At 47.8% G+C, this 15,260-nt stretch overlaps 2 protein-coding genes across 5 annotated transcripts in view; both read left to right on the top strand.

Annotated features, from left to right (window-relative positions):
* Positions 1-15,260, top strand: part of LYPD3 (LY6/PLAUR domain containing 3) — a 124,803-nt gene that overhangs the window by 31,530 nt on the left and 78,013 nt on the right. The window lies entirely within an intron of this gene.
* Positions 1-15,260, top strand: part of LOC117368901 (phospholipase A2 inhibitor and Ly6/PLAUR domain-containing protein-like) — an 82,435-nt gene that overhangs the window by 46,982 nt on the left and 20,193 nt on the right. For all 4 annotated transcript variants that reach the window (XM_033962647.1, XM_033962646.1, XM_033962649.1 and 1 more), the window contains 2 exons: positions 2,299-2,421; positions 2,945-3,097. In XM_033962647.1, the coding sequence (XP_033818538.1) occupies positions 2,299-2,421; positions 2,945-3,097 (276 nt within the window). The remainder of the gene's footprint in view (positions 1-2,298; positions 2,422-2,944; positions 3,098-15,260) is intronic.

Genomic DNA, 15,260 nt, shown 5'->3' with positions numbered 1-15,260 from the left:
AATATATCAGGCAACTTTGAAACCCTCTATCTCTCAAATTTGACTACGAATCTTGAACCCAGAGCACAGATCTTTGATACCTTAGATTATGATGAGCTTCCTACAGAATTTCTTCAGTTACTTCTGTACTTTGTGATCGGGCGCAGCCAGACTCGAGCGAGCCAGAAGCCTTCCTTGGGCACACAGACCTCGGCCGAGTGGAAAGCCGAGGTATTGTAGATGGTTGAGGTTGAGCAGTGTTGGGCCGACAGCACTCTAAACAGGCTGCTTTGCGGCCTTCTCTTGGGAAATTTCCTCTGCCGCATCATTGATGATGTCATCAGTAACGCAGCACATGGAAGGCCCCAACGAGAGAAGGCCGCAAAACAGCCTGTTTAGAGTGCTGCTGGCCTGACACTGCTCTGGAGGGAGGTATGTAGGGCTCGTGGTCGGCGGGGTTTGGATGGGAGGGAAAGATGGAGGGTCAGCGGAGGTTCGGCTGCGCTGCGGGGGTGGGTGCTCAATGGTTCTGCTGCACAAGGGATGGGAGGGAAGGAGAGAGGGAAGGATGGAAGCTGGGCAAGGGTTCTGCGGGATGAGGGATGGGAGGGAGGGAAGGATAGAAGCTGGGCAATGTTTCTGCTGCAGAAGGGAGGGAAGGATGGAAGCTGGGCAAGGGTTCTGCTGCACATGGGGATGGGAGGAATGGAGGGATAGAAAGATGCTCTTGGTCCGGCCCCTCTGTCAAATTTAAGAACCAATTGTGGCCCACGAGTCAAAAAGTTTGCCCATCCCTGTCCTAGCATCTCTCTTGAGTACTACTACTTCTCCTTTGCTATCCTTATATTGGCTGTTTTCATTTTTTCAAGACTTTTCACAGCCCTCAAAGGGAATATTTCTAACATGTGCCCCACCACTATTTCTTTCCATTTACTTTCTCTAATCCCTAGTACTGACTTTCTCTCTGTACTAGGTGTTTTCCTCTTTTTCCTATAAAACTATTCTATTCAACTAAACTAAAGCTTAGCTTTGTATACCGAGTTATCATTCTGAGAAGGCTCGACTCGGTTTACAGCCATTAAATAAACAGGGAATGATTTAAAAATGATAAATAGAAGATTCAACAGGAACCATGATGTCATTTTACATGGCAAAATCCCTTTTACTACCCATCTGTGTTTACTTGAGACATGACTGGTTTTAACTACTCTTTTTGGTCTGGTCATCCAAATATGCACATTTGCCAGTATTCATTTATTCTTTTCTTCCTGAATCTTTATGGTGTCTCTCTTGATTATGCATGGATTCCCCTGCCACTATGATGTCATCTATTGTATTCCCTGGGTTCTTCCCTTTATCCTTTTCCTGAGGATAGGGTTCTTCTGCTTATTGCCTCACAAGAAAATCGGGTATACCATATGTTACGAGTAGGCAGAGGCAAGGGAATGAAATACTGTGAGGCAGTAAGCGTTTATGTTTCCTTGGAGATCAACTCTCCCTCCATCCCTTTACTAAAGCTAGGGAATCCTACATGTGAGAATATGCTTGTCTAAGGATAAAGCATAGTTACTTATCATAACAGGTATTATCCAGGGACAGCAGGCAGATGTTCTCACAACCCACCCATCTCCCCTAGTTGGCTTCTTCACTTTGGCATAGAACTGACAACCTCTTGAACCGGCATTGGGTGGGAAGGCACTCGCACATGCGTAGTGCAGGCAGTTGCAAAAGTTTTTCTAAAAGCTTAAAGTGACAGTAGACATTATCACTGTCCATACTGGGGCTCCATGGATGATGTTGCCTACATGTGAGAAAATTTGCCTGCTGTCCCTGGATAACACCTGTTATGGTAAGTAACTGTGCAATACAGTAAATAACTATTACCCATTGCAATTTAGGTAACTTGTACATACCTCGTTTGAATGTTGCAACTCAGTACACCCCAACACCACTCCCCTTTTCTGGATTCATACTTTGTCATTTTGCAAATAAGGTGGCCAAAACTAGACATGAAACTGCCAGCAGTTCTTAAAAAAAAGAGTGGTGTTGCTGCTGAATGCATGTATGCTTAATAGTCATACTGTCATTTACTATGTTATTATGTATTTATTTTGGAAGATGAGAACATTATAGGAGCCTTTTGCTGTTTGCTAAGGTTTTTGTGTTTTTACGCTGTTGCTTACTATGTTTATTGTGCATTCTTGTTATCTTCGCAGAGATGTGCATTCTTGTTGCTCCAATAAAAAGATTAAAAAAAGGATAGCGGAGCATTGTCACACTTACCAGGTTAACAACTGAGTCCTGATTTTTGTAACTTAGGAACATCGTTGACATGTACCATGTGCATGAGCTTGAATGGTGCTAACTGTGTATCCACTGAGAATGAGACCTGTAAATCCACTGTAACAACATGTGAAACTGTTATGTTAGAATTCAAGATAAGTAAGTGTATCAGCCTACTAAACTTTAACATAAGAGTAAAATGGTGTGGTAGCCATGTTAGTTCATTTTTAAAGGTAATATAAAAATAAAACATAAAGGAAATAAGGTGATACCTTTTTTATTGGACTAAGTGCATTTTTGATTAGCTTTCTAAGGTGACCCTTCTTCAGATCAGAAATATTTATGAAAAACTGTTGTTGAATATGGGTCTCCTCTGTTCATCCAGGATGGCTGATTGTATGTATCAGTACCTTAATTATGGTTGCTGCCTTAGACTGGGAATAGCTGAACATTGTTAGACAATACTCTGACTTTGCTAGCTTTTAGCACTAGAAATAGGTATTCATGGTATGTCTCTTACTGTAATGACTGGCTATACCATAATTAGGTAATATTCTGGCAAACCATAATATTGGTCTTAGTAAATGCTTGACCCAGAATCATAATTGGTTCAGTATGCCCCTTCTTTATTTAAATGTTGTCAGCAAATAACTTTTGATATCTTTTCTGTTTTATTTAATAGAAGAGAATGTAACAACAGCCCTTGTGAGATCATGCACACGATTCCCTTTTGACTGCAAAGTACCATATAGGAGTTTTAGTGGTGAAACGTTCTCCTTCATGTTTCAAGTCAAGTGCTGCGATTCTGATAACTGCAATACAGATGTATTATCCTGTATGTCACTGTTTAAATTCTTCTTTTAGATATCTCTAATACAATTTCCAGTTCAATAGGTGAGACATTCTAGACAGGTTGGTTGTATCTCAATGGCAGTGTGCCATATGCAGAAGGAATCGATTCCAGATTTTTTTTTTCTGTGACTCTACTGTACTTCACTGGGAGCTACAGTTTTTCCTTTCTGCATATGTGCCTGAAGGAGTGTTTCTGTTCTGCTCTACCTTTTTTCTTATTTTATTTGGTATTTTCATCCACTTTATGGGCTTTATTTGTGCTTGGAGTGATTCTTAAGTTCTGCTGCAACTGACAGGCCGATCCCAGTGGATACCTGTTAGCTAGCCTACATTGGTTTTTTAGGAGCCCGGGGCCTTCCCCGTGATTTTTCTTCCTACTGCCGAACTGAGGTTCGCACACAGGCTGTTAAGCATACCTAGGAGACTCAGTGGTGTCTTGTAGGCTGCTGGCTGTGTTTTTCACTTCTGCCCTTTCCTGAGCACGTCCGTTGATCTGCGAGGGTGAAGATACAATCAGACACCATGTCTGGCAGCCAGAAGATCATTGTAAAAGAGGCATTAACATCATGAGGCAGTGAATTTCTGAGACTAGCTACTGTAAGAGAGCTGAGGCAGGCTGCAGCACATTTCTAGCACTGGTAACAGTGAGTAAGGCTATCACAACCTGTGAGGTGGTTTGGGGGATCTGAATTTGGCAATTTTTTAGGTTTCTGCATGTCCCCCTTTGTTCCCCTACTTGAAAAATCCTAAATTCATTATTTTTGGAGTTTTCTTTATGTGAAAAATATCACAATTTTGATGCGAATTTCTTGATGGCAGCCATCTTGGATTTTTAGCAATCATTTTTTTTTTTTTTTTTCAAAAGCCCCTGCACTTCCAAAACCCTTGGACCTTCTACATCCCAAGAAACGTAAAGTGAAGTCATCTAAGGGTGACTATGCCCCAAGGTCCGGAGGCATTCACAGACTTCATGAAATATCTGTGGCAGGCATTTCAGAGCAGCTGTTCTTTGCCTGCGCATTCCCACTCCGCCTTGGACTTATCTTTTACCAGCGCTGCTTCTGGGAGCGTGGCCTCATCACAGTTCACCGCTGTTCCTGGGTAGGCTGCCTTTGACTTAGAGGATATTTATGATGATGACCAGCTTGGCCCCTTGTTATCAGGCACTGTGCTTCCCACGCCAGGGGATCCTGGACTGTATGTCAGATCCCTCAGAGACTTTAGATCCCATAGTTCTGCTTTTATTTAAGTCTGCAGCTTTGCTAGACCTGATTTCAAATTCTATGCGGGAGTTGAAATTAGTCACTCAGCCAGCTCTGTCCACTTCTTCTTCATGGCTATGCAATATGTGCTCACAGTCCTCCTCCTTTCCCTGGCATCCTGATATGAGCATTCTGATCTCAGAGCAGTGGGACTTTCCAGAGGGTGCTCTTAGGATTGCAAGGGCTATGTCTCATCTCTATCCTATGGTGCAGGAGTTCTAGCAGCTTCTTGGCCAGCCTAAGGCGGATTCTTTGGTAGCGCAGGTATCTAAGCTCACTTCCCTTCCTAGTGAGGGTGGTGTGGTGCTCAAGGACATGCAGGACCAACGTGTGGATGTGGTCCTTAGGAGACTCTTTGAAGCAGTGGCTTTAGGCACAAAGGCTGCTTTGGCAGCATCCTTGGTCACATGCGCTTATCTGTCTCATCTATGCACACTTAAAAGTGAGGCTGTGGAGCCCCCTCCTCAGCTGCTTGTTACTGGAAAGGATTATGTTGCTGACATCTTATATAACTGTATGAGGGTCCTGGGTAAAGTCTCAGCGTATTTGATTTCTACTTGCAGAATGCTCTGGATTCAACAATGGGCTGGTGATTCCACCTCCAAAGCTACTCTAGCTAGACTTCCCTTTAAAGGGAAGTTGTTATTTGGCAAGGGCCTGGATGATCTCATGAATTCAATGGTGGACCTTAGCCTTAAGACGCTGCCTGATAGTAGGCTCTAGAAGTTCTGAGCGCTCTAATTTTTGTGGCTCCAGGCATTCCCATCCATATTCCAGTGCCACATCTCAAAGGTTTCACAGGGCTCCAGGCAGCGGTTCTCCGGCTGCAGGTATGCCCAGCCTTCCACCTCCCATTCAGCTCCCTCTGCCCGATTTTTCCAGCTCACTACAAATTTCTGCACTTTCATGTCTTAGAAAGTCATTACCAATTCTTGGCTTGGCTGTTTGGTCTAGCAACAGCTCCTCAGACTTTCACCAAGGTGATGGTAGTTGTTGCAGCTCATTTGAGAAAAATGAGTTTGCAGGTGCACCCATACTTGGACGACTGGCTGATAAGAGCCCCCTCATTTGCCGAGAGTCAGGAACCCATAGACATCATTTATCTCGACTTCCGAAAAGCCTTTAACAAGGTACCCCATGAGCGGCTAATTAGGAAGCTGTGGAACCACGGGGTGGAAGGGGATGTACACAGATGGGTTAAACACTGGTTGGCAGGCAGGAAGCAAAGGGTTGGAGTGAAGGGCCACTACTGGGACTGGAGGAGGGTCACGAGCGGAGTTCCGCAGGGGTCGGTACTCGGACCGCTGCTGTTCAATATATTTATCAACGACCTAGAAACAGGGACGAAATGTGAAGTGATAAAATTTGCAGATGACACTAAACTCTGTAGCAGGATTAGAACTGTGGAAGAATGTGAGGACCTACAAAGTGACCTGAACAAACTGGAGGAGTGGGTGATTAAATGGCAAATGAACTTCAATGTAGGGAAATGCAAGGTCATGGCATATAGGGAAAAAGAACCCAATGTTCAGCTACCAAATGGGGGGATTAGTACTAGAGGCAAGTAACCTTGAAAAGGACTTGGGTGTGCTGGTGGACACAACAGTTAAGTCAACAGCACAATGCGCAGCAGCCTCAAAGAAAGCAAACAGAATGTTGGGTATTAAGAAGAGTATTACAACCAGAACAAAGGAAGTCATCATGCCGCTGTATCGCGCGATGGTGCGCCCACATCTGGAATACTGTGTCCAATATTGGTCGCCGTACCTAAAGAAGGACATGGAGATACTTGAGAGGGTTCAGAGAAAAGCGACAAAAATGATAAAAGTTATGGAAAACCTTTCATACGCAGACAGGCTAGAAAGGCTGGGGCTCTTCACCTTGGAGAAGTGGAGACTCAGAGGAGAAATGATAGAGACTTACAAGATCATGAAGGGCATAGAGAAGGTGGAAAGGGACAGATTCTTCAGCCTATTGGGAACTACAAGAACAAGGGGGCACTCAGAGAAATTGAAAGGGAACAGGTTTAGAACCAATGCTAGGAAATTTTTCTTCACTCAGAGGGTGGTAGACATCTGGAATGCGCTTCCGGAGGATGTGATAGGACAGAGTACATTAAGGGGATTCAAAGAGGGATTGGACAAGTTCCTGAAGGATATGGGGATTGAGGGATATAGATAGAGGTAGAGATAGGATTATGGAAGGGTACAGGTAGAAGAATAATGGGGATTGAAAGGTTTAAGACAAAGGATCACTTACAGGTCATGGACCTGATGGGCCGCCACAAGAGCGGACTGCTGGGCACGATGGACCCCTGGTCTGACCCAGCGGAGGCAACTTCTTATGTTCTTAATCATTGTGAGAGAGAAAGCAATAATAGTTACTGCGGATGGGCAGACTAGATGGGCCATTTGACTTTTATCTGCCATCATGTTTCTATGATGCCAGCCTACGTGGCTGAGGAGCCCATTACAATCATCGTCCCATTCAGGGGTGTTGGACCCCTTCTCAAAGGAAATGGTCGATCAACAGGTTGGAGCTGAGGGCCATTCATTTGGCTCTGGTGAGATTGCAGAAAACTCTGGAGGGCCATGTGATCGGGATCTTCTCCAACAATGAAACAGCCAATCGCCAAGGAGGTACAAAAAGTGCTTCTCTGGCTCTGGAAGCCCACCTGCTTTTTCACTGGGTAGAGCATCACCACCAGTGCCCGTGGTGGGAATCAATAATGTTCAAGGAGATTTTCTCAGCAGGCAGACTCTGGATCTGTGCGAGTGCGTGCTGTCCTCGGCAGCATTCTGAGCCATTGTGTGGCACTGGGGTCAGTCTCGCTTCGACCTCATGGCCATAACACAAATCAAAAAGGCAGATTGCTTCTTCACTTGAAGAGCTGAGCCAGAAAGCAAGGGTCTCAATGCTCTAGTTCAGCCATGACAGCAGGGAGACCTTCTGTATGTCTTCCTCCCTGGCTCATGATAGGCCAAGTCATTTGGCAGATCGCAGCCCATTTACGATGAGTCAATCTTGTGGCCTCACAGACTGTGGTACACAGATCTGATGCATCTGTGTCAGGGTCATGGCTTGTGGTTCTGCGTACATCGAATATTCTTACACAAGGTCCGGTCTGCTTGAAGGATCCAAATCGCTTTGCTCTTATGGTATGGCTATTGAGCATGCAGCCTTAGTGCGCACAGGTAGATTCTGAGGTAATCATTGCTACTCTGCTCAAGTCTAAGAAGTCAACTACTGTGTCTGCATATGTTAAGGCATGGAAGACTTTCAACATTGGTGCGACCAAGAGAAGGCCATATATCACTCCAATTTCTGTGTTTCTTACCTTCCTTCAAACAGGCCTGGATATAGGCCTTACTGTAGTGTCCGTTTAGGTCCAAGTTGCTGGGCTGTCTTGTTTCAGAGCCTGGGATCATTCTTCTTCGCATGCGTCTCACCCTGACATTGCCAGATTTCTGAAGGCTGCTCTTCGCATTAGACCACAAATAAAATCACTGTTCCCTTCTTGGGATCTGAACTTGGTGCTGTCTGGTCTTACCAAAGTTCCATTTGAGCCTCTGAGAGAAGCTTCCCTCTTGGGCTGTTTTTTTGGTTGTCATTACTTCAGCGAGACGTGTCTCAGAACTCCAGGCTCTTTCTTGTTGAGAGCCCTTCCTGAGGATCTCAGATACTGGGCTACGGTTTCTTCTTTTTTTGCTGAAGGTAGTTTCAGCTTTCCATGTTAATCAAGAGGTGCATTTACCTGTTTTTCAGCATTCTGGCTCAATGATGCAGGATCACATTTTGAGAAAATAGGACGTTCACAGAGTTCTTCACTATCTAGAGATCACAAGTTTTGTCTCTCTGACCATCTGTTTATGCTGACTCATTCTTCCAAGCGGGACACTCCCACTTCCATGACAACTATTTCCAGGTGGATCCGAAAGGCCATTTAGTCAACCTATATTCTTTGCGGGAAACAGTCTCCTGTATCTGTAAAGATGCATCCTACCAGAAGTGTGGCTTCTTCAAGGGCCAAAGCTAGAGCAGTCTCTCCAGAGGAGATTTGCAGGTAAGCAACGTGGTCTACTTTGCACACGTTCGCTAAATTTTATTGGATGTGGCGATGAAACAGGACTCTGCCTTCAGGTCCTCGGTCTTGAAGGTCGGTGCAGTAAGCTCACCGTAGCTCTTTGGGACCTCTTTTGTACGTCACACTTCTCTAGAATGTCTCACCTATTGCACTGGAAATAGAGTTTATGTTCTTACCTTGATAATATCTTTTCCAGTAGATAGGTGAGACATTCTAGACTCCTGCCCTGTCCTTCCTGCACCTGCCTACTGTCTCATTCTATTTATGCAAAGGTTTCCATGTTGCTCTTGGATGCCAGTCAGCCCTTCAGGATTTTTGAAGAATTCTATATATATGTTCACGTGCATGCAGAGGTCTTTCCTGAGTTCCTTTGATGCCTTTGTTAGCTGTTTCAATTTGAGTTTATGTGTTGAGCAGAACAGTTGTGTTTGGGAATTTTCCCTTTGATGTCTCTACTTCATGTTGTCTGTGGGAGCTCTCAGTGCTTCGATACTAATTGTAGGTGGTGCTATAGCTCCCAGTCAGAAAAAATCTGAAATGGATTCCTTCTGCATATGGCACACAGCCATTGGGATACAACCCAGTTGTCTAGAATGTGTCATCTACCTACTGGAAAAGATGTTATCAAGGTAAGAACATAATCTCTTTATATTATTTGATAGTATTTTTCTCAGATTGTAGTCATTGCTGGTAAATGAGGTATGTGTCTCCATATCAGAGACACTGGATATTAAAACCTAATAGGAAACTTTGAAAGTATCTACTGAGACCAGTCAGTCCTGGGTACACTATGAAGATGGTGAATTCAAGACCAAAAGCAGATGCTATTGCTATGGGAGCCGCTGTCAGCCAATGAATAGCACAGATTGTGCTCTGAATGCCTAAACATATAGAGGGGCATAATTGAAAGGGACGTCTAAGTCCATTTACGTCCATCTTGCAAGTCGTCCAAAGTTAAAAAGAGCCTAAGACACATTATCCCAGGACAAGCAGGCAGCATATTCTTAACGTATGGGTGACGTCACCGACGGAGCCCCGGTACGGACATTTCTTAAGTAGAAAGTTCTAGTTGTCCGCACCGCGCATGCGCGAGTGACTTCCCGCCCGATGGAGAAGTGCGTGGTCTCCAGTTTCTTCGTTTCCGCGGAGCGAAGAAGACGCATGTGCTTTCAACGGCCGTTGAAAACTCTCTTTTTGCCTTCCCGCTCGCGCTTTTTTGATCCCTTTTGATCCTTTTTTTCTAATTTTCTTTCGACTTTAATTTCTCTAAAAAAAAAAAAACAACAACCTCGTGTTTTTTCCTTTGTTTTTCCAACCGGCCCCGGCGGGGCCTGTTGTAATCATACAAGCCTCCGGGTTTGATTTCGCGGAGGCCGTGTTTCCCTTCATGCCCCCCCAACCGGGCTTCAAGAAGTGCCAGCGGTGTGCACGCCCGATCTCTCTAACTGACCCACACAATTGGTGCCTTCAGTGTTTGGGTCCAGAGCATCGGGCTGACACCTGCACCCGCTGTGCTACTCTCAAGAAACGCACTCTTAAGAACCGGCAAATCCAGCAGAATATCCTCTTCGGCACCGGTTCTGCCATGGATCAGGCCCCGACGTCGACGGCACCGCCTAAATCGGCACCGACCACATCGACACCGCCTGATCCTTCTTCGGGGTCGATAGCGCCAGGTAAGCCGGCTAAGAAGCCTTCCACTTCCCTAGAGCGCCCTCCAGTTACAGCGGCGACTCCGGTCCTTCCGATGTCCCGCCGATCCCGTAAACGCTCCGCTCCGATCTCGGTGAGCGCCTCGTCATCGGCCTCCTCATCGCCGGAGCGTCGAGCAGCACCTATGGTACCAAAGAAAACTAAAACGGTACCGGTGCCCCCATTGGAAGACCGCATCTCGGCCATCCTCCAGGACAAACTACAGGAGCAGCTACAGCAGCAACTCCAACAACTCCTTCCGACCCTACTGGCACCGCTCCTTCCGGTACCAGACCGGCCCGAGCCTCGCACCATCCCACCGGTGTCCACCCCCTCGGTACCGATGAACACCTCCATGCCGGTCTTATCTGCCCAGCCTGAACTTCAGACTTGCACTGCGGAGGACCCCTCCCGGTCCCGGGATCGACTCCGGTCCCCCCGGGACCGTGATCGACACCATTCCTCCCGGGACAGGGATCGACGCCGGTCTTCATCTCCCGGTACCGTATCCATGCGCTCTGGCAAGTCCCTTTCTAAAACCCGCCATACTGAGCCTGCCATCAGGGACCCAGATTTATGGGAGCAATCCCCACTCGGTACCGAGGAGGATGCCTCTTCTACAGATGAGGAACCCTCCATGGCTGATACCACCTCCAAGCCTGAACAATCCTCCTTCACGAAATTCCTTCGGGAGATGTCATCGGCTCTCTCAATCCCACTAGAGTCCGACTCTAAAAAGTCCCAGGCTTTTTTAGATGCCTTGGACTTCGACCAACCTCCCAAGGAATTTCTCAAACTTCCCGTACATGATATTCTACGGGAAACGTTTTATAAAAATTTGGAAAACCCCCTTACTGTTCCGGGTGCCCCCAGAAAACTGGACAATTTATACCGGGTCATCCCTATTCCGGGCTTTGATAAACCTCAATTGCCCCATGAGAGCCTCCTCGTAGAGTCCACTCTCAAAAAATCCCAGGGCTCCAGTGTTTATGCCTCCACCCCTCCTGGCAGAGAGGGGAAGACAATGGACAAATTTGGAAAGCGCCTGTACCAGAATGCCATGCTGGCTAACAGGGCCAACAACTACACCTTTCATTTTTCCTTTTATATGAAACACCTGGTCCAACAACTTTCTGCCCTGCAAAAATATGTCCCTGAGCGTAAGGTCCCGCTCTTCCAACAACAGATTTCCAACCTCCTTCAGCTCAGAAAATTCATGGTGCGCTCGATTTATGATTCCTTCGAGCTCACTTCCCGAGCCTCCGCACTGGCTGTGGCCATGCGACGCCTAGCCTGGCTGAGGGTGTCTGATCTTGATGTGAACCACCAAGACCACCTCGCCAACGCGCCCTGCCTTGGTGATGAACTTTTTGGAGAGTCTTTAGACTCCACAACACAAAAGCTTTCGGCTCATGAGACCAGATGGGACACCCTCATTAAGCCTAAAAAGAAGACTCCACCTGCACGACCTTACAGGCCTCAGTCCTCTTATCAACGTCGATTCTCTGCCAGACCGCTTAATCCTCCTCAGCAGCAATCTCGCCGTCCTCGCCAACAACAGCACACTCAGGCTCGCTCTCAAGCTCACCAGGCGACCAAGCCTCTCCCTCAGACGAAACCTCCTCAGCCCTTTTGACTCCTTTCTCCAGGGCATAGCCAGTCTCCAACCTTCGATGCCTCTTCCTCAACCTATCGGAGGCCGCCTCACCATCTTTCTCCAACGCTGGGAGGCCATCACATCAGACCTGTGGGTTCTCAACATCATCCGTCACGGATACTCACTAAGGTTCCAGACTCTTCCATTAGACCATCCTCCCGTAGAGTCTGCTTCTCACTCCTCCCAAACTCCACTCCTCCTCAGGGAGGTCCAATCCCTTCTCCTCCTCAATGCCATCGAAGAAGTTCCACCAGACCAAAGAGGTCAGGGATTTTACTCCCGCTACTTCCTGGTACCCAAGAAAACGGGAGACCTTCGTCCCATCCTCGACCTCAGGAACTTCAACAAGTGTTTGGTCAAGGAAAAGTTCAGAATGCTCTCCCTTGCCACGCTTTATCCTCTTCTATCTCAACACGACTGGCTATGTTCCCTGGACCTCAAGGAGGCCTACACTCACATTCCAATCCATCAGGCTTCACGTCGCTACCTCCGATTCCAGATACAGAATCACCACTATCAGTACAAAGTACTGCCCTTTGGTCTCGCATCATCTCCCAGGGTGTTCACCAAGTGCCTGATTGTGGTAGCGGCCTTTCTCAGGTCCCACAACCTACAGGTGTTCCCCTACTTGGACGATTGGTTGGTGAAAGCAACTACATCTCCGCTTGTGCTGCAAGCCACTCATCAAACCATCTCTTTCCTCCATCTCTTGGGGTTCGAGATCAATTACCCCAAGTCACATCTGCTTCCCACGCAGCGCCTTCAGTTCATTGGAGCAGTTCTCGATACCAATCTGATGAGGGCGTTCCTTCCTTCCGACCGGCACCGGACCCTGCTCCACCTCTGTCGGCAGGTGCTTCTTCATCCTTCCATTCCTGCTCGACAGATGATGGTCCTTCTGGGCCACATGGCCTCGACAGTCCATGTGATTCCTCTGGCGCGACTCCACCTCAGGATACCTCAATGGACCCTTGCCAACCAATGGTCACAGACCACGGATCTTCTTTCTCATCCCATCTCTGTGACATCGTCTCTTCAGCAATCTCTTCAATGGTGGTTGAACTCCTCAAATCTTTCCAGGGGTCTCCTTTTTCATTTACCCCCTCATTCCATGATCATCACCACAGATGCCTCCCCCTATGCATGGGGAGCTCACATAGGGGATCTACGCACCCAGGGACTCTGGACCCCTCAGGAGCGTCAACATCACATCAATTTCCTGGAGCTCAGAGCCATGTTTTATGCTCTCAAGGCCTTCCAGCACCTTCTCTACCCTCAGGTTCTTCTCCTGTGCACGGACAACCAAGTCGCCATGTACTACATAAACAAGCAAGGCGGCACCGGATCTCGCCTCCTTTGTCAGGAGGCCCTCCGTATCTGGACCTGGGCCACGGCCCACAATCTTTACCTCAAGGCTGTCTATATCCAGGGCGAACAGAACTCCCTGGCCGACCATCTCAGCCGCATCCTTCAACCTCACGAGTGGACCCTGGACCCTCCCACACTCCACTCCATATTTGCTCGCTGGGGCACCCCGCAGGTCGACCTCTTTGCAGCTCCTCACAACCATCAGCTGCCCCAGTTCTGTTCCAGACTCTTCTCTCCGCATCGTCTGGCCCCAGATGCATTCCTGCTCGACTGGACGGATCGGTTCCTCTATGCCTTTCCTCCACTGCCTCTAATGTTGCGGACCTTGTTGAAACTCCGCAAGGACAGGGCCACCATGATTCTCATCGCTCCCCGGTGGCCCCGACAGCACTGGTTCTCCCTCCTGCTTCAGCTCAGCTCCAGGGAGCCCATTCCTCTTCCTGTGTTTCCTACTCTACTTACGTAGCGGCATCAGTCTCTACTGCATCCCAAACTGTCTTCACTCCACCTGACGGCTTGGTTTCTCTCGGCCTGACCTCTCCGGAGAATCTGTCCCAGCCTGTCCGTCGCATTTTGGAGGCCTCCAGGAAACCCGCCACACTCCAATGTTACCATCAGAAGTGGACCCGGTTCTCTTCTTGGTGCCTCCTGCATCATCACAATCCCACCTCATTGGCGGTGGAAACCGTACTGGACTATTTGCTCTCTCTGTCCAATGCTGGCCTCAAGTCTACCTCAATCAGAGTCCACCTCAGTGCCATCACTGCCTTTCATGAGCCTATCCTCGGAAAACCTCTTACGGCTCATCCTCTGGTTTCCCGGTTCATGAGAGGCCTCTTCAATATCAAACCACCTCTACAGCCTCCTCCTGTCGTCTGGGACCTGAATGTGGTTCTATCAACCCTCATGAAACCTCCTTTTGAGCCTCTTGCTACTACCTCGCTCAAGCTTCTCACTTGGAAGGTGCTTTTCCTCATTGCCATCACCTCTGCCAGGAGGGTCAGTGAGCTGCATGCACTGGTCGCCGATCCACCGTTCACTGTTTTTCACCATGACAAGGTGGTTCTGCGTACCCATCCTAAATTCCTCCCCAAGGTGGTTTCGGCCTTTCACCTCAACCAGTCCATTGTGCTGCCTGTCTTCTTCCCAAAACCCCATTCTCATCCTGGGGAACAGGCGTTACACACGCTGGATTGTAAGCGTGCCCTTGCATACTACCTTGACCGTACTAGGGCTCACCGCTCCTCTCCTCAGCTTTTTCTGACCTTCGATCCTAACCGTCTGGGTCGTCCTGTCTCTAAACGAACGCTGTCCAATTGGCTTGCTGCCTGTATTGCGTTCTGCTATGCTCGGGCCGGCCTCTCACTGGAAGGTGCTGTCACGGCCCACAGGGTCAGAGCTATGGCTGCTTCTGTGGCTTTCCTCCGTTCCACGCCTATAGAGGAAATCTGCAAGGCGGCCACTTGGTCTTCAGTTCACACATTCACCACTCACTACTGTCTGGATACCTTCTCCAGACGGGATGGACACTTCGGTCAATCTGTGTTACAAAATTTATTTTCCTAATGGCCAACCATCCCCCCTCCCTCTCTGTTAGCTTGGAGGTCACCCATACGTTAAGAATATGCTGCCTGCTTGTCCTGGGATAAAGCACAGTTACTTACCGTAACAGGTGTTATCCAGGGACAGCAGGCAGATATTCTTACGTCCCACCCTCCTCCCCGGGTTGGCTTCTTAGCTGGCTTATCTTAACTGGAGACCACGCACTCCTCCGTCGGGCGGGAAGGCACTCGCGCATGCGCGGTGCGGACAACTAGAACTTTCTACTTAAGAAATGTCCGTACCGGGGCTCCGTCGGTGACGTCACCCATACGTTAAGAATATCTGCCTGCTGTCCCTGGATAATACCTGTTACGGTAAGTATCTGTGCTTTTTCGAAAGAAACTTTTTTTTACTTTCGAAAATCGTCTAATTATACGTCCTGTCGATCTGATTGTCTATCTTTATACCACATTTCCGTCCAAGTCCAAAACGCCTAGAACATGGGAGGGGTCTGCAAAGTGATGGACTGCACACCCAGACA

Source organism: Geotrypetes seraphini, chromosome 11, assembly GCF_902459505.1.
Source record: "Geotrypetes seraphini chromosome 11, aGeoSer1.1, whole genome shotgun sequence".
NCBI lineage: Eukaryota > Metazoa > Chordata > Amphibia > Gymnophiona > Dermophiidae > Geotrypetes > Geotrypetes seraphini.
Note: the sequence above shows the minus strand (reverse complement) of the source record. Positions and strands in the feature narration are given on the sequence as shown.